General features: G+C 42.6%; 1 protein-coding gene across 1 annotated transcript; it reads left to right on the top strand.

Moving 5' to 3' along the window:
* The first annotated feature begins 944 nt into the window (after nt 1-944).
* KLHL38 (kelch like family member 38) lies at nt 945-17,111 on the top strand. The gene is made up of 4 exons (XM_040432248.1): nt 945-1,100; nt 6,577-8,044; nt 13,059-13,164; nt 15,890-17,111. The coding sequence occupies exons 2-4, from the start codon at nt 6,695-6,697 to the stop codon at nt 16,171-16,173; spliced, it is 1,740 nt and encodes a 579-aa protein (XP_040288182.1). The 5' UTR covers nt 945-1,100; nt 6,577-6,694; the 3' UTR covers nt 16,174-17,111.
* The last annotated feature ends 2,791 nt before the right edge of the window (nt 17,112-19,902 follow it).

Raw genomic sequence — 19,902 nt, 5'->3', positions numbered from 1 at the left:
TCGAAAACACTTGAATGAACCTCTGTTCTTAAGAGTGGTAGTCTTTAAGGGGTTGAATCATTTTGAACACAACTGTACAACCAACTGCATCCGTTATGAACAAATCCGCTTGTATTATCTTTAAAATAGCCATGACCCGCCACCATTGACTTGCATTGTGTGTCATGCCGGGTCCGTCATTGCTCCGCATCCCACAGAAAAACGCTGCTTGCTGCTGTTTGCTCTCCGGTATGGGAACATAACCAAACGGTACGGAATGCATTTTGGAGCATTCCGTTCTGTTCAGTTCAGTTTTGTCCCCATTGACAATGAATTTACCGGAAAAGTAAAACGAGGATGTGAAATAGGCCTTAGCCTGCTGTGCATTAACCCTTCCCACAGTGCAGTGCAGCTATAGTGTAATAACAGTGCAAATGAACAGGGTATATTAATAAACATATAAATGCAGTTCAACAGCATAAATCATAGTGAAATCATAGTCAAAGTTCAATACAGTAGGGAGTTGATGGCTTTGCATAGTAGTAATAAGGGCAAATTTCCACAGACGTCCATAGTCCAAAGTACCCTCGCTCCAGGACACTACAATGGGGCCCCCTTGGAATGTTGCTGTGTGGCCCTATCCAGATTTCCTCTGGTTGTATCAGCCATAACTATACAGAATACAGATATAGGTAAAGTTCTTCTTTCCAGTCAGTTGCCAGGGTTTGCAGAAATCTCTGTTATTGCAAGAAACAGTAGAAAACAGAGTTTCCACCATCGCCAGAAATCTCCCTCTCTGTTTACAGACGTCTCCTACTGCAGTTACTGTAAGACAAGGACCTGGAGAAGCTCCTAGAGCAGCCGCTAAATTCTTGTATCTGGATAAGCTTTATATATAAACATTTGCTGGAAAAACAAGGCCGGGACATGATGTGTAACTCCACAGACCCGACGTCAGCTCACATGTCCCAACACCGGGAGGCCAGCGTACGGCTAATATTAGCATCTCCTCTGCCGTCATGCCTGCCCAGCAAGGTCCACAAGTCGCCCCACAGTAAACTAGGTCAGAAAGCAGGACCTAAAAGACAAGCACTGGACAAGCAAGAAAATGCCCTATCCAGGTAAATCTATCTATCTATCTATCTATCTATCTAGTTGGAGCTGGGCAATTCACCCAGGAACCCTATTTACAAGACAGCCCCAAAGATGTGAACATCAGGAGCATACTTAAACCCCTAGGTATTGTTTGGGGAATTTAGTTGCAATGCTATATGTAAACTATATGGCAGCATTACTTGGGCTCTTTAAGGGTGTATTATTAGAAAACTATCTTAATTTAGCAGTTGGTCTTATGTGGGCTGTATACGACAACATTATTTTGGCATTATTACAGTATTTGGGCTATTTAGGATAGTATTATTGGATAGGGTACGTTATTTGGGCATTTTATGCTGGTATTATATGGGGTGTATATGGCAACATTATGAGGGCTCTTTAAGGTAGTATTATTGGATAGGGTACATTATTTGGCCACTATTTGCTGGTATTATGTGGGTGGTATATGGCGCTATTATGAGGGCTTTTTAGAGTAGTACTAGCTGAAGACCCGGCGTTGCTCAGGTATTTATTTATTGCAATTTTATATTAAATAACAGTGACTTTCACAATGGCTGCCCCTTTAACGGTGACCGCCACTTTAACAGTGACTTTCACAGTGATCGCCCCATTAACAAGTGACCACCCCTTTAACAGTGACTGTCACATTTGCGGCCCCTTCAAGGGTCCATTCACACGTCCGTTGTTTCTTTCCTGATCTGTTCCGTTTTTTGCGGAACAGATCTGGACCAGTTCTGTACCCATTCATTTTCAATGGGTCCTGAAAAAAAATCAGACATTGAGCTGTCCGATTTTTTTCAAGACCCATTGAAAATGAATGGGTACAGAACTAGTCCAGATCTGTTCCGCAAAAAACGGAACAGATCAGGAAAGAAACAACGGACGTGTGAATGGACCCTAACAGTGACTTTCACATTTGCGGCCCCTTTAACAGTGACCGCCCCTTTAGGGGTGACTTTCAGAGTGGCTGCTCCTTTAACAGTGACCTCCCCTTTAACAGTGACTTTCACAGTGACCGCCCCTTTAACAGTGACCTCCCCTTTAACAGTGACTTTCACAGTGACCGCCCCTTTAACAGTGACCACCCCTTTAACAGTGACTTTCACAGTGACCGCCCCTTTAACAGTGACCTCCACGGTGCCCGCCCCTTTAACAGTGAACTCCACAGCGCCTGCCCCTTTAACAGTGAACTCCACAGCGCCCGCCCCTTTAATAGTGGCCCCTGCCCCCCATGCATGTAGCAGTGTAGTTGTGCTGTCATACCTCATATGACTGAATATTTCAGGATCTGCAAACTGCTAAAACCTGTGATCAGTTGTTATGGCAACCTTCTATTGGCTGATAAGGGACATGTGACCGTGTGTATGGCAGTTAGGATTTAAGGGAAACACTTGCAGGCTTGTATTGGATAATGCAGGTCATTTTTTGGGAATATCTCGGGAACGGTACCTCCTAGAGAGCGGAGACCCCAGAAAGATTTCTTTCCAGGTAGCAAGGGATGTGTGTACCAAGTTTCGTTAAAATGGATGGTTGCGTTTTTGAGGTTTTGCGGAACATACGTCCTTTTTTATATATATAGATTATTGGATACAGTATATTATTTCGGCTTTATATGATGTTAGAGGTAGGCTGTATATGGCAGTATTATTTTATCAGTATTCTTTGGGCTCTTTATTAGAATACTGCATATTACTTGGGCAGCACATGCTTGTATTATGTAAGCTGAATATGGCAATATTATGTCGGCTCTTCAGAATAGTATTATGCAGCCTGCATTTCCAATCAAGCCTCTGCCTTTGTAGAAACAGTGGGGAGGGCGTCTCATCACACTGCCTTTGCTCTAGTCTGAGTCCTATCTAAGTGCAGCAAGTGATCGATCAGTGATATGTGATACAGCTTCAGCCTGTCTTCCCTGCCTCCTGCTTGTCATAGGTTTCTTGTCACCTCCCACAAACTGGAGGTTAGGAAAAGCAGTGTGAAGCTACATATCATAGGAAACACTGTAGATTCTGCACAAAGTACTCACAGTTATTACATTCCGGCAGTGTGATTCAGAGGCATTTCATAACTCAGCAGATAATCATTATACGGACTAGTCTATTATATGACAGATATTCTGGTCCCTTAGACAAGGCAGAAATGATATCTTTAGAAGATTTTTAGACATAGGTGACACATAGAGGAACAAGGAGGGCTGATCTAGGTGAGGAGGGGTCTGAGAGTTGGTCGGAGGGATCTGATAGGTGATGATGTAATCATATAGCTTTTAGGAGGTCACTGGCGCAGGAGAGACTGCTCCTCAACTATGCAGGAGGAGAGCATGCTCTGGACTGGGGGTCAGACTTGACATCACATGACCAGGTTCCAATAATAAAAGGGGTTCACAAATAGAGCTAGGAGAAATCAAATTGCTTTAAAATGGTCAGAGCTTTGGTTTTCTCAAAATTCCCTGTACGGATCAGTTTTGCCCTAATGCATTCTGAATGGAAAAGGATCCACTCAGCATACACCAGTTTTCCTCCGATCAGCCTCCATTCCGCTCTGGAGGCTGCTTGCAGCGTTTTGGTGTCCGTCTGACGAAACTGAGCCAAACGGCACAATAGAAAACGGATCCGTCCTCTATTGACTTTCAATGGTGTTCAAGACGAATCCGTCTTGGCCATGTTAAAGATAATACAAACGGATCCGTTCTGAACGGATGCAGACGGTTGTATTATCTGAATGGATCCGTCTGTGCAGATCCATGACGGATCCGCACCAAACGCAGGTGTGAAAGTAGCCTAACTGCTTTTACCAATGTTAGGCCCCTTTCACACGGGCGAGTATTCCGTGCGGATGCGATGCGTGAGGTGAACGCATTGCACCCGCACTGAATCCTGACCCATTCATTTCTATGGGGCTGTGCAAACGAGCGGTGATTTTGACGCATCACTTGTGCGTTGCGTGAAAATCGCAGCATGCTCCTCTTTGTGCGTTTTTCACGTAAAGCAGGCCCCATAGAAATGAATGGGGTTGCGTGAAAATCGCAAGCATCCGCAAGCAAGTGCAGATGCGGTGCGATTTTCACGCACGGTTTCTAGGTAAAGATCGGGATGGGGACCCGATCATTATTATTTTCCCTTATAATATAGTTATAAGGGAAAATAATAGCATTCTGAATACAGAATGCATAGTACAATAGGGCTGGAGGGGTTAAAAAAAAATATATATTTAACTCACCTTAATCCACTTGTTCGTGCAGCCGGCATCTCTTCTGTCTTCTTTTGTGAGGAATAGGACCTTTGATGACGTCACTACGTTCATCACATGGTCCGTCACATGATCCATCACCATGGTAAAAGATCATGTGATGGACCATGTGACGAGCGTAGTGAAGTCATCAAAGGTCCTATTCCTCACAAAAGAAGACAGAAGAGATGCCGGCTGCACGAACAAGTGGATTAAGGTGAGTTAAATTATTTTTTTATTTTTTTTAACCCCTCCAGCGCTATTGTACTATGCATTCTGTATTCAGAATGCTATTATTTTCCCTTATAACCATGTTATAAGGGAAAATAATACAATCTACACAACACCTAACCTAAACCCGAACATCTGTGAAGAAGTTCGGGTCTGGGTACCACATTCAGTTTTTTATCACACGCGTGCAAAACGCATTGCACCCGCGCGATAAAAACTGAACAACGGAACGCAATCGCAGTCAAAACTGACTGCGATTGCATACCTACTCGTGGACATACTACTCGTGACTTGTGGACATACGAAAATGGAATGCACACGGAGTCATTACCGTTTTTTTTTTGCTGACCCATTGAAGTGAATGGTTCCGCATACGGGCTGCAAAAAAAAACAAAATGCAACGGACATGTGCATGAGCCCTTAAACTGATCATATAGCTCTGTGGGACACAAATACATGACCCTGATGTTTCCTTTCTGTAGTTTGTGAGAGTCTCCAAAGCATCAAAAAAGAAGTTTGAAAGATATGCGAATGAGTGATCGCAAGTTTCCGGGGGGGGGGGGGGGAACTTTGCTGCAACTGTCCAGGCTCCCCTGCCGTTACTCTAGCCAGCCCATCATTCTCTCTGCAGCCGAAATCCCGCGCCTGCGCCCATCACCGCCTTGTCTGGACATGCGCAGTACACTGCCCACTGTGGTCTAATGATAAACAGTGCGCACGCCTCAGTTGATGTGTGCCGGTGATGTGTGCAGGCGCAGGATCTCGGCTGCAGGATAGAATGACATCAGAAGCATACAGGGCTGGCCGGAAGATACACACTGGAGGAGTTAGCCACGAGTAATGGCGCCATTGGCGGAGGACCTGGGCAATTGCAGCAAAGTTGCCACCCCGAGCACTTGCCAATGCTCATTTGTATATCTTTCAAACCTTGTTTACATGGCTTTGGAGACTCTCACAAACTAAACAAAGGTAACATCAGGGTCATGTCCCACAGAGCTATATAAGCAGTTTAAAATGTATCAAGTAGGTGACAGACTCCCTTTAAAATATACAATATTTATCATGCACAGTAACAGAAAAAGAAAATAGCAAAAATTGCTGTTTTGTGGTCACATTACACCTACAAACATTTTTTTAAAAAGTGATCAAAAAGTCAGATGCACTCCAAAATGATGATAATTAAAACTAACGCCCTCACACAGCTGTGTAGACCAAAAAATAAAAGTTATGGCTGTCAGTATATGGCGATGGAAAGTTTTTTGTTTTGTTTTTACAGTAGAAAAACAACAAAAATTATATAAATTTAGTATTGCCGTAATCGTGCTGACCTGCAGAATAAGGCTGTAATGTTATTTTTAGTGAACGGTAAACACTAAAGCAACCAAAAAAATTTGGAGTTTTGTTTTCAGTTTCACCCCACAAAGATTTTTTTCTCGTTTTCCAACACAAGCTATGGTTGATTAAATGGTGCCAATACAAAATACAACTTGTCCCTAAAAAAAAAAAAAAAAAAGCCCTCATATGACTATGTGAATGGAAAATGGTTCTTGGAAGGCAAAAAGGTAAAAACAAAAGCTTCAGCCCCAGTTAAAGATGAAATCAACAATAAAAAAATATGTACGATCTTATGACCTTTTGGAGTGCAAACTATAAAAAGAAATATAGACAAAAACAAAATATAAAAAAATAAAAAAAATATGTACCCTGCCACTTGCCCCTAGCTTCTAGCCCCATACCCGGGGGCTGAAAACAATATATTCCCAATATAAAAATGAAAATTGCACTTTGTACTATTAAAAAAGTTGAAAAAAAAATCTGATAAATAACCTTTTTTTCCTTTTTTTTTAAAAAACATTTTCACAGGTATAAAAAATAAACACCAAGCATACTACAGCATAATATAAAAATGCCATAAAATGAAGCTCCATGTATTACTGAAAACAAAATGTTAACATGATTTGAATAACTGAACAAAAAAATGCTATTGCATGTACTAAAACGACAAAAATAATTTTTTTATAGGCTGGAAAAAGATAAGAGGACTTCTGCTCTTGTATGGCTTTTGACTTGATCTGTCTACCACACAAGTTAATGGGTTTTATTGATTGGGGACTTATCTAATCGAAATAATCCAGTCATCATGGATGGCAAATCCACTGAAGCCTTACTCTTCCATGATGAAGACTTCTCCGGTGACTTGATGAGGCAGCTGAACAAGTTGAGAGAATCCAAATTACTTACTGATGTCACCATTTGTAGCGATGACTGTGAATTTCCATGTCATAGGAACGTCCTGGCCTCCAGTAGCCCATACTTCAAGGCTATGTTCTGCAACAATTTTAAGGAAAGTAGCATGGACAAGGTGCCTTTGATAGGCATTGACTCAGACACGCTTCACCAGATTATTGTCTACGTCTACACCGGGGAGATCCTCATAACTTTGGAGAACGTCTTTAGTCTCATTCAAGGTGCTTCACTACTACAGTATGGAAAACTGTTGGGAGCTTGTTCGAAATTCCTCCAGGCCCAAATAAATCCTCAAAATTGTTTAAGTATAATCCGACTTTCTGAATTCTTTAGCTGTAAGAACCTTAAAAAGAAAGCTAGACAAATGGCTTTGCAATATTTTAAAGACGTGTCCATTTCTGAAGACCTGAAGGATCTTGGTGTCTCAGAACTGTTGGATTATATAGGTGATGATGACCTTTGTGGTGAAGAAGAACAAGTGTTTGAGGCTCTGATGACCTGGATCAGACACGATGAACAAGGTCGAAGGTGCTACATACAAGACTTATTTCAAAAAGTCAGACTGCAGTATGTCCATCCAACTTTCCTTTTCCATTTCATTGCCAATGACCCTCTTGTTCAGTCTTCGGTGTCTTGCAGGAGAATGTTAGAATCGGCATGCAGAGTATTGTTTGCTCATAACACATCCATCTCCCCCAATATAAAGCCAATGTGTCATGTTCCACGTCGATTTTCTCATCAAGAGTTCCTCATCAACGTGGGAGGTCGGAAAGACAACCGGCAGACCACCAGAGACGTCTTGTTGTATAATGAGAAGACCAACCAGTGGTTAAAGCTTGCCAAGCTGCCAACACATCTACACAAGGCTTCAGCAGTTGGGTTGCATGGAAATGTGTATGTTCTAGGTGGGTTATTCATTGGAGACAAAGAAAACATTGTCACCTCAAGCGTTTACATTCTGTCTCTCAATTTAAATCAATGGTGCAAAGGAGAACCCATGCTTCTCCCTCGGTATTCCCACAAGAGTATCGGGCACCGAAACTATATCTTCTCATTGGGAGGAATTGGAGCAAAACAACAAATTCTGAGCTCGGTGGAGAGGTTTGATAGTATTTATAACTCATGGGAGGCAATGGCCAGTATGCCAGTGGCTGTTCTTCATCCAGCCGTAGCCACCAAAGATGAAAGGATATACCTTTTTGGTGGAGAGGATGTGATGCAGAATCCAGTCCGACTTATACAGGTAAATCCATGTAGCCCAGACTGAAAAACCTATTGCCCACACCAGCCTCCAATTCACCACAATTTATTAAAAAGTTTTTTCTGGGGAGAATTTCTTTTTAAGGATAGAAGTGGATAAAAAAAATAGAGAAGTAAGACATTACCAATCCCCTGCCGATGCTCTGATCCCCACTGCTCTCCACTTCCTGGTCCCAGCTCAACACACAGGAAATGGCTTGACTCAGCCAATCACTGGCTGCAGTAGTGACCTGCCTCCGCCAGTAATTGGCCGAGCGGGCATTCCAAACCGTTTCCTGTGCGTTGTGCTTGGACCACGAAGTTGAGAGCAATGGTGGCTGAGCAGAGTCAAGGGATCGGTGAGTTGAATAATGCTTACTTTTTATTTTTAAACTCATGGACGTTCCATGTAACCCTTTTGAGTGGATCGGCAGGCAAACAAGCAAGGGAGTTTACACTCCATTTAAAGTCTCTGGGACTGCAGGAGACAGTCAGATGTTGTACTTGGCTTTCTTCGGCAGTCTCCCAGACATCTTGGCTGCTCCATTCAAATGATAACCCCCACTTTTTTATGATCATTGAGGGTCTTAAGTTTTTCTACCAGGAGAACCCCATTATGCTATGACTGATGTAAAAAATGAAAATCAGACATTATATAGTACATGACAAAGCTTTCTAACAAAGCTAGAACCAGCCCTGTACCTTACATGGATCCAGAGATCTCCACATTCATTGCTCCAATTGTTCTGCTAGATTTATTTCAGTCTGGCAGCTCCAGGGGCATGTCCTTTCTCTGGGGTAGTTCTTTCTCTGTAACTGCCACAGCTTCTAACAGAAGATATGGCTGGTGACTGTTGAAGGTTTAATATGAGCATGTGCTTCCACCTCAGTGAGGTAGACAAGAAATAAGGACAATAACAAGCAGCAGGTGGCGCTATACAGATACATTTTATTGAATAGCTCAGTGGCTATACAAAAATTTTAATAACATGCAATTAGAAAAGTATTCATATCCAGATGCTGGTTTGAAAAATGTAGAATATTTTTTGGGGCAGAATCCCTTTTAGGACTCCTGCACATAGCACATAGTCTGTCCATGTGGGTTCCCTATGCACTTTAAGTGCTTCCTCTGTAGAATCTTCCATATTAAATCAGAGGGATATGGAGGTATAGTATGGCCCCAGAGACTTCTTCCACGTTACAGCCTTATCTTTTTTTTAGACAAAGAAGCCGTAATACAATCATGTGCATCAGGCCTTAGACCAGGGGTCAGCAACCTTTGGCTCTACAGCTGTTCTGAAACTACAATTCCCAGCATGCTCCAATTATTTATGTGGGAGTTCTGAGAAGAACAGAGTGAGCATGCATGCTGGGAGTTGTAGTTTCACAAAAGCTGGTGTTGCCTACCCCTTTAGACTGTATGATGAGATTCTTAGTCACTGACTAGGTTTGGTAGATAAGTTGTAAATGGTCATGACAGTGGAAACTGCGGTTCAGTGATTCTCCAAATGTAAAATGAAGCACTTGGGGTGAAGGAGCCGTTCTGTGAGCTCTAGTTAGGCAACATCAGGAGTTTTGTGGTCAGTTCTGGAGACCTCACCCTTTAAAATAGAAAAGGTCCAAAAACTGATCACAAAAATGGTGGAAGGTATTAAGCAAAAAAGTTTCAAGAAAACATTTAAAGGGGGTGTCCAGTTTGCATCAAGATCCTTTAAAATAATCATTTATGAAGGCAGCTGTCATTTTGAAATCTATTTCTTTTACCTTTATTGCTCCTATCTCCCGTTCTGATCTGTGGTCACATGACCATGTCCGTGCAGCTCTTTCTTATGTGATGTTATGTCCATGGGCGGGGCAGTAAGAGGGGAGTGTCTATGTAACTAGCTGGGTGGGAGGGGCTATAATCTAGCGGGGTGGTGGTAGAGGCGGTGCTGGAGCTGTGACAGAGAAAGGAGAAGTGCATCATGGGATTGGTTAGATACAACAACAGGAAGTGCGACGCACAGGACGGAAACAAACCAGAGGGGTCAGGCGTTCCAAACATACCTCTGTGTACTTTGTGACAATACCAGAATCACAGCATTATATCCATCACATCGGAAGATATAGCCATTAGAAATCAAGTCAGGAGTGAAACCTGTTTTTACTTTTAACTCCATTCTCTGCCAACCCGATTTCTAATAGCTATATCTTACGATGTAATTGATATAGTGCTGTGATTCTGGTATTGTCTGAAAGCTTGAAATGCATTCAAACACCTCCAGGCCCATATCTAGCTGTTACCAGTCCCAAGATGTGAGCAGATAAAGCAGTCCTCCCCTCTAGGTTTGCTTTGGGCACAGGGAATAGCAAACCCTGCCAAACTACGTTACTTGCATTCCCCATGTCATAACAATTCTGGAGCATCTGTTCTTATGACTTTATGTTGTGCCATTTCTCTGTTATTTCTACTAGAAGTTTATGAATCAATTGCCAGCAGTCTGCAGTAAGCGTACAGAGGGGTGTTACCAGTTGGGGGTGTGTCCCTGCACAGTCTGAGACCAGCAGCATTGATTGGACAGAGTCAGACACACCCACTACTGGTAACACCCAGCAGTACCTTTAGGCCTCTTTCAGACGGGCGTTGCGGGAAAAGGTGCGGGTACGTTGCGGGAACATGCCCGATTTTTCCGCGCGAGTGCAAAACACTGTAATGCGTTTTGCACGCGCGTGAGAAAAAACGCGCATGTTTGGTACCCAAACCCGAACTTCTTCACAGAAGTTCGGGCTTGGGATCGGTGTTCTGTAGATTGTATTATTTTCCCTTCTAACATGGTTATAAGGGAAAATAATAACATTCTGAATACAGAATGCATAGTAAAATAGCGCTGGAGGGGTTAAAAAAATAATAATAATAATTTAACTCACCTTAATCCACTTGCTCGCGCAGCTGGCATCTCTTCTGTCCATCTTAGCTGTGTGCAGGAACAGGACCTGTGGTGACGTCACTCCGGTCATCACATGGTCCATCACATGATCCATCACCATGGTAAAAGATCATGTGATGGATCATGTGATGACTGCAGTGACGTCACCACAGGTCCTGTTCCTGCACACAGCTAAGATGAAGACAGAAGAGATGCCGGGCTGCGCGAGCAAGTGGATTAAGGTGAGTTACATTTTTATTTTTTTAACCCCTCCAGCGCTATTATTATAACCATGTTATAAGGGAAAATAATAATGATCGGGTCTCCATCCCGATCGTCTCCTAGCAACCGTGCGTAAAAATCGCACCGCATCCGCACTTGCTTGCGGATGCTTGCGATTTTCACGCAACCCCATTTATTTCTATGGGGCCTGCGTTACGTGAAAAACGCACAAAATAGAGCATGCTGCGATTTTCACGCAACGCACAAGTGACGCGTGAAAATCATCGCTCATGTGAACAGCCCCATAGAAATGAATGGGTCGGGATTCAGTGCGGGTGCAATGCGTTCAACTCACGCATCGCATCCGCGCGGAATACTCGCCCGTGTGAAAGGGGCCATACTGCAGACTGCTAACAACTTGCAATTTGTAAACTTCTAGCAGGAATGATACAGGCTCCAGAAATGTTATTACATGGGGAATGCAAGTAGTTACTAATACAGACATGTCAGGAGAGGGGAGAGGTCCTCTTTAAATAAGGTTCAGGAGGGAAGTGCTTTAATAAGAAGCTTAAAGGGGTTCTCCGGGAATTAAGAAAATAAAAATACTTAAATATTACTTTATTATAAATTTATTCCCAAATCCCTTTAGTAAGGGTACTTTCATATTAGCGTTATTCTTTTCCGGTATTGAGTTCCCTCCTAGGGGCTCAATACCGGAAAAACTGATCAGTTTAATCCTAATGCATTCTGAATGGAGAGCAATCCGTTCAGTATGCATCAGGATGCATCAGTTCAGTCCCTCTTACGGTATCTGGCAGGAAAAAATACCGCAGCATACTGCAGTATTTTCTCCGTCCAAAATTCCGGAACACTTGCCGGAATGCCGGATCCGGTATTCATTTCCATTGAAATGTATTAGTGCCGGATGCGGCATTAAAATTGCCCCATTGACGGATTCGGTCTTCCAGTCTCCACATGCGCAGACCTTTAAAAATTTGAAAATAATAAATACCGGATCCGTTTTTCTGGATGACACCGCATCCAGATCCGTCTACTGTACAAATGATACCCATTTGCATACAGATTTCTGGATCCGGCAGGCAGTTCCGGTGACGGAACTGCCTGCCGGATCCTCACAATGCAAGTGTGAAAGCACCCTTAGTTATAATGGCTTGTTTTGTCTGGGGAGCAATCTTCAGGAGAAATAAAATGGCCGCTGTCCTACTAGTACACACAAAACCTGTCCTAATCACATAGGAGGACAAGTTACCTCACAACACTGATCGAAAAAGCTGCCTCGTCCTCCTCTCTGCTCTACTTGTCAGGGATTATGATCCTGAAAACAGTTTAATATGATCTTCAGCTGAATCTCTGTGGGAATGGAGTTCATGAGGAGACATGAAGTAAAGAGAGGACAGACAGGACAGACTGTGGTAATGGAGACTGCATACAAGAGCTGCTGCTCATTACCCACATCCCTACCTCCTCTCTGTACTTCATGTCTCCTCATGAACTTCATTCCTACAGAGATTCAGCTAAAGATCACATTAAACTGTATTCAGGATCATTATCCCTGGCCAGCAGAGAGGAGGATGAGGCAGCTCTTTAGCTCAGTTCTGTGTGATTAGGACAGGTTTTGTGTGGACTAATAGGACGATGGCCATTTTATTTCTCCTAATGATTGCTCCCTAGACAAAATGAGCCATTATAACTAGTGAAAGGTATTTGGGAAGATATTTTTAATAAATTAATATTTAAGTATTTTCATTTTCTTAATACTCGGAGAACCTCTTTAATGCATGAACAAAGGGGCACAACCTGAAATGAGTGAGGGATGATCAGAAGTAATATCAGAGGAAAATATAAATTCTTGTCCTTCTTCTCTTCTAGGTTTATCATGTTTTCAGAAACATGTGGTTCAGGATGGAGACCAGAATGGTAAAAAATGTCTGCGCCCCAGCAGTTCTTGTGGGGGAAAAGATTATAATAATCGGAGGTGAGTTCGTAAAGCAGACTGTCAGCGCACTGATTATTCAGCAGAGGCTTGAAAAGTGCTGCACAGACTGGGGCGAGGAGATCCCCAAGATTTCACTCCATAACCCCTGTATAGGTAGTGATCTGACGTCACTGCTGGAGATTACCAGGTTGCATCCCCAGAATAGTACTTCTCATATACAGGGCCAGAAGAGTGTCTCCCGTATAGAGTGCAGGAGAGTGCTTCCTATATACAGCACAACAGAGTGTCTTCCACATGCAGCAGAATAGAGTACTTCCATATACAGTGCCAGCCGAGTGCCTCCGATATACAGCACAGCAGAGTGTCTCATATATACCGTAGAATGCAGTACAGCGCTTCCTATATACAGCACAGCAGAGTACCTTCTATATGCAGCACAATAGAGTACTTTCATATACACTGCCAGCAAAGTGCCTGCAATATACTGTAGAATGCATAGTAGAGTGCTTCCCACATACACAACAGTACAGTGCATCCCATATTCAGTGCAGTAGAGTGCTTTCCATATGCAGTGTCAGCAGAGTGCTTCCTATATACAGCATGGTAGAGTAATATACAGCATGGTAGAGTAATATACAGCTTGGTAGAGTGCTTCCCACATACACAACAGTACAGTGCATCCCATATGCAGTGTCAGCAGAGTGCTTTCCATATGCAGTGTCAGCAGAGTGCTTCCTATATACAGCATGGTAGAGTAATATACAGCATGGTAGAGTAATATACAGCATGGTAGAGTGCTTCCCATATACAGCATGGTGGAGTAATATATGGCATGGTAAAGTGCTTTCCATATACAGCACAGTAGAGTGCTTCGCATATACAGCATGGTAGAGTACTTTCCATATACAGTGCAGTAGAGTGCTTCCTATATACAGCATAGTAGAGTGCTTTCCATGTACAGTGCAGTAGAGTGCTTTCCATGTACAGTGCAGTACAGTACTTCCCATATACAATGCAGCAGAGTGATTCCCATATACAATGCAGCAGAGTGATTCCCACATACAGTTCAGCAGAGTGCTTCCTATATACAGCATAGTAGAGTGCTTCCCTTATACAGTACAGTAGAGTGCTTTCCCTATACAGTGCAGTAGAGTGCTTCCCATATACAGTGCAGTAGAGTGCTTCCTATATACAGCATAGTAGAGTGCTTTCCATGTACAGTGCAGTAGAGTGCTTCCCATATACAGCACAGTAGAGTGCTTCCCATATACAGCACATAGAGTGCTTCCCTTATACAGTACAGTAGTGTGCTTTCCCTATACAGTGCAGTAGAGTGCTTCCCATATACAGCACAGTAGAGTGCTTCCCATATACAATGCAGTACAGTACTTCCCATATACAGTGCAGTAGAGTGCTTCCCATATACAGTGCAGTAGAGTGCTTCCCATATACAGTGCAGTAGAGTGCTTCCCATATACAGCGCAGTAGAGTGCTTCCCATATACAATGCAGTACAGTACTTCCCATATACAGTGCAGTAGAGTGCTTTCCCTATACAGTGCAGTAGAGTGCTTCCCATATACAGTGCAGTAGAGTGCTTCCCATATACAGCACAGTAGAGTGCTTCCCATATACAGCACAGTAGAGTGCTTCCCTTATACAGTACAGTAGAGTGCTTTCCCTATACAGTGCAGTAGAGTGCTTTCCCTATACAGTGCAGTAGAGTGCTTCCCATATACAGCACAGTAGAGTGCTTCCCATATACAATGCAGTACAGTACTTCCCATATACAGCACAGAGTGCTTCCCATATACAGTGCAGTAGAGTGCTTCCCATATACAGTGCAGTAGAGTGCTTACCATATACAGCATGGTAGAGTGCTTCCCATATACAGTGCAGTAGAGTGCTTCCCATATACAGTGCAGTAGAGTGCTTTCCCTATACAGTGCAGTAGAGTGCTTCCCATATACAGTGCAGTAGAGTGCTTTCCATATACAGTGCAGAAGAGTGCCTCCCATATACAGTGCAGTAGAGTGCTTCCCACATACAGTTCAGCAGAGTGCTTCCCATATACAGCACAGTAGAGTGCTTCCCATATACAATGCAGCAGAGAGGCTTCCTATATACAGTTCAGCAGAGTGCTTCCTATATACAGCATAGTAGAGTGCTTTCCATGTACAGTGCAGTACAGTACTTCCCATATGTAGTGTCAGCGGAGTGCCCTCAATAATGGTGCCTGTCACTGCCACTAGGGGGAGCTTACTGCATACACTATGTATTTATATATATCTATACAGCCATGACAGAAGTCAGTGGTAGCAATACCAATACACATACAACTAGCTTCCCCTAATAGCCTTTTGCAGAATACTTGTCTGCTCTGCTGGGGATACTCTTCAATTTTGACACTCAGACAGTCTGATAAAGCATTAGGATTAGGGCCCCTTCTTCTCATGGGCCCCAGAAGAGCCACAAGGACCGCCTCTATAGAATATACAAGCTTATGTTGCCCTTATTTTAAGTTACGCCTTATGTTCGGCACCGACATTCTTAGCTGCACTTGGGTTGCAAGTCTAAGTATGGGATATAATAAATGCAGCTCTAGATGGGACTGGAGTATACCAGAGCTGTGGATGGAAAAGCTGCACTGCCCAACGGCTCGTGGGTTAATCATTTGGATATTCTGCTCTATGTAACTCAATGCAGTGAACTTTCCCATAGAAATGAATCATGATGCAATCTTCTCATAACTTTTGTTGTCCCAGGTTACACCAGAAGAATAATCGCCTACGACATGACACAAAATACATTTGTCAAATGTGCCGACATGAAGGACAGAAGAATGCACCATGGGGCCACCGTCATTCAGAATAAAATTTACGTAACGGGCGGCCGGTGTCTGACGGTGGACAACACCATTGAGGACTCAGATTCGTTTGACTGCTATGACCCCGACACCGACACATGGACTTCCAAGGGGAAACTGCCTCATACATTATATGACCATGGCTGTCTCACGCTGCAGTGCATCCCTACCCAATTACACTGACATTGCGGCCAAGATGACGTACTGTCAAGTGGTATGGTCCAAGAATCCCTCAGAAACTGTGGATGCATGCAACTCCCACTTTTTGCAGTTCTTCTACAGAGTAAAGTCCCACAAAGGTTTTCACCACCTGAAAGGGGCAGAGTTGCCAACCTAAATTTTTATTTTTTCTGGACAATTTATGCAAAAATCACGGACAGACACATTTTTTTTTACAGAAATTGGAAAACTACAGTATAATGAACCATAAAGATTATAATGAATGCATGCTTTTCGGTCAGATACTAATAGTGATCACATTACCAGCATTTGCTGCTGAGAATTCAAATCAAAGTGACCCGCTCAAGTACCACCAGCCTCCAAAAATATCATGGACATATCTAATTGTTTTCATGGACAGTCGAAAAAAGATGATAAATAAATATATATGGCTAGCTCACAGTAACATTAACACATTTAAAAAGCCCCCTATTTTTACAGACTATCCAGAAGTTTCTGGACAGTTGGCAACTATGGAAAGGGATGATGAGACAATTGTTTCCATGGTTACAGACTACAGAACAATCCTGCATGTAGTCTGATCCTGGCGTCATGTGTTAATTCTCTACCTCCTCTTCTTGGTAACCTATAGACAGAAGAAATAGGGGCAAATATAAGGGACTAGCACATGACGACCGGGCGTATTTGTCTGTAACCAAGAAAGCACTTTCTGCACAGGAGCTGTATACACAAAGCAGAATATTTTTAAGAATATGTATAAAGTTTAAAAACAACGGAGGGGGGGATTTACTAAGGAAAATGCGCCAAAATACTGGCTGAATTTGCACCAAAAGACTGGTTTACATCTTTTGAACCACAATTATTAAAGGAGTTCTCCGGACTCCTATCCTCAAGGTAGGTCATCAATATTGGATCGGCGGGGGTCCGACACCAAGGACCTCCGCCAATCAGCTGTATGAAGGGAAGGCGCGCTCAGTGTGCATGTGCCATCTCCCATCTCTTTTTCTGCTCGCCATAGACATAGCAGCAACAAGCTACTTGGTGGGGGTGCCGGGTGTTGGACCCCCGCCGATCTGATATTAATGATATATATATATATATATATATAGTAATAAATATCCATAAGTATTTTGTGCAACAAACGTACAGTTGTGTTCAAAATAATAGCAGTCAGACATCACTAACCTGATCAATCACTGTTTTTGGTAGAAATGATATTTCTACATGGCAAATAATTTACTAGCAGGTGTAGTAGAGTAATAGAAATCCAACAGTCATGACATGCATGCTGCTGATTCTCTGTAATTCAATCACTTATTGAAAGGGGCATGTTCAAAATAATAGCAGTGTGGAGTTCAATGAGTGAGGTCATTCATTCTTTGAAAAACAGGTGGCAATTATTGCCCTTATTTAAGGAAGCAAGGCAGCAAATGTTGTACATGCTGGTTACAGTGCCTTTCTCTCTGAACTTCTGAGGAAAATGGGTCGTTCCAGACATTGTTCAGAAGAACAGCGTACCTTGATTAAAAAGTTGATTGGAGAGGGGAAAACATATAAAGAAGTGCAGAAAATTATAGGCTGCTCAGCTAAAATGATCGCAAATGTTTTAAAATGGCAACCAAAACCTGAAAGACGTGGAAGAAAGCGAAAACTACCATTCAAATGGATAGAAGAATAGCCGAAATGGCAAGGACTCAGCCGACAATCAGCTCCAGGAAGATCACAGAAGGTGTAAAGTTACCTGTGAGTACTGTTACAATGAGAAGACGCCTATGTGAAGCCAAACTATCTGCAAGAAGCCCCCGCAAAGTCCCACTGCTGAGAAAGAGACATGTGCTGAAGAGGTTACAATTTGCCAAAGAGCACATTGACGGCCTAAAGAGAAATGGCACAACATTCTGTGGACTGATGAAAGTAAGATTGTTCTTTTTGGGTCTAGTGGCCGGAGACAGTTTGTCAGACGATCCCCAAACACTGAATTCAGCCACAGTACACTGTGAGGACAGTAAAGCATGGTGGACAAGCATCATGATATAGGGATGTGTCTCATACTACGGTGTTGGGCCTATTTATCACATACCAGGGATCATGGATCAGATTGAATACATCAGAATACTTGGAGAGGTCATGCTGCCTTATGCTGAAGAGGAAATGCACTTGAAATGGGTGTTCCTACAAGACAACGACCCCAAACACACCAGTAAACGGGCAACATCTTGGTTCCAGACCAACAAGATTGACGTTCTGGAGTGGCCAGCCCAATCCCCGGATCTTAATCCAATAGAAAACTTGTGGGGTGACATCAAAAATGCAGTTTCTGAGGCAAAACCAAGAAATAGAGAAGAACTGTGGAATGTAGTCCAATCATCCTGGGCTGGAATACCTGGGGCTAGAAGTTGGTTGACTCCATGAAACACAGATGTCCAGCAGTTCTCAGAAACAGCGGTTATACAACTAAATATTAGTGAAGTGATTCAGAGGAAAGCAAAATCCTCAAACATTTTTCAGTTTATATAGTGAATGTTTGAGTTTGTAAAGAAGAATACAAACACTGCTATTTTTTTGAACAGTCTAATACTCACTTTTCTTTTTTTAAGAATATAACTTTTCTTAAATTTTTCTAGAGGAACAACACAAATTTAATATATTTTTCTTCATGTTTTGATTTGGAATAGAATGCGTAGTGCTCCCAATGCATTTGTGTGGATGGAAATAAAAGCTATTAGAAGGATTTTGAGCTTTATTCACTTCTTTAAACACACTGCTATTATTTTGAACACAACTGTGATAAATGGCGTTCCACATTTTGTAAATTTGTAGCCAAAAATTGGCTTCAAACCAAGCAGACACTCCCCAAAAAACAAACAAAAAAGTTTCATATTGAGACACTACCCCCACTGTGTTTGCTCCAGCTTTAGACTGTCTAGTTTAAATATTTGCATTTGGTGTTTTTTATTCGTGGACCTTTTTTTCCGTGCCTTGATTGTTTTCTATTTTGATGCTACAGTGTATATAATTTTTTTTGTCTTTGTGGGAGGGATCTAAAGTAGGGAGTGTCAAAACTTCTTGTGGCCATTTTGAAAAACATAGCTGTATGAACTGAACAGGTGGTCACCCAGACAGCAAGTCAGGTAGTTGCTAGGCAACTCTGACTACACCACAGAAGAGGGAAACAGAAGTAAACACGTATTCTGGGTGTTCAGGATCTGGATCTTTTTTATCTAGTTGTTAATATAAGAATTATTTGACCTGCTACAGTTAGTGCAATGTTGACCTTATTATTAAGAATAGAAATTTAAGGGGTTACGTCACGAAACATATTCTACATTTTTCACCCAGCACCTGGATCTGAACACTTTTGTAATTAAATGTAATATAGCCAATGAGCTATTCAATAAAATGTATCTGTATAGCGCCACCTGCTGTTTGTCCTTTTCCTTATTTTTTTGTCCGTCTCACTGAGCTGGTCGAACGTGCTCAATTTAAATCTTCAACTGCCACCAGCCATAGGTTCTGTTAGCAGCTGTGGCAGTTTAACAGGGAGAGAGCTGCAGCAGAAAGGACACGCCCCTTGCCAGGCAAAAGATAATCTAGCAGAACAATTGGAGCAATGAATGTGGAGATCTCTGGATCCATGTGAGGTACAGGGCTGGTTCTAGCTTTGTTAGGCCCCTTGCAGGTCCGGATGCGTCCCGGTGCATTGCGGCAAACCCGTGCGAGTAGGTACGCAAT

The sequence above is a fragment of the Bufo bufo genome, chromosome 5, assembly GCF_905171765.1.
Source record: "Bufo bufo chromosome 5, aBufBuf1.1, whole genome shotgun sequence".
NCBI lineage: Eukaryota > Metazoa > Chordata > Amphibia > Anura > Bufonidae > Bufo > Bufo bufo.
Note: the sequence above shows the minus strand (reverse complement) of the source record. Positions and strands in the feature narration are given on the sequence as shown.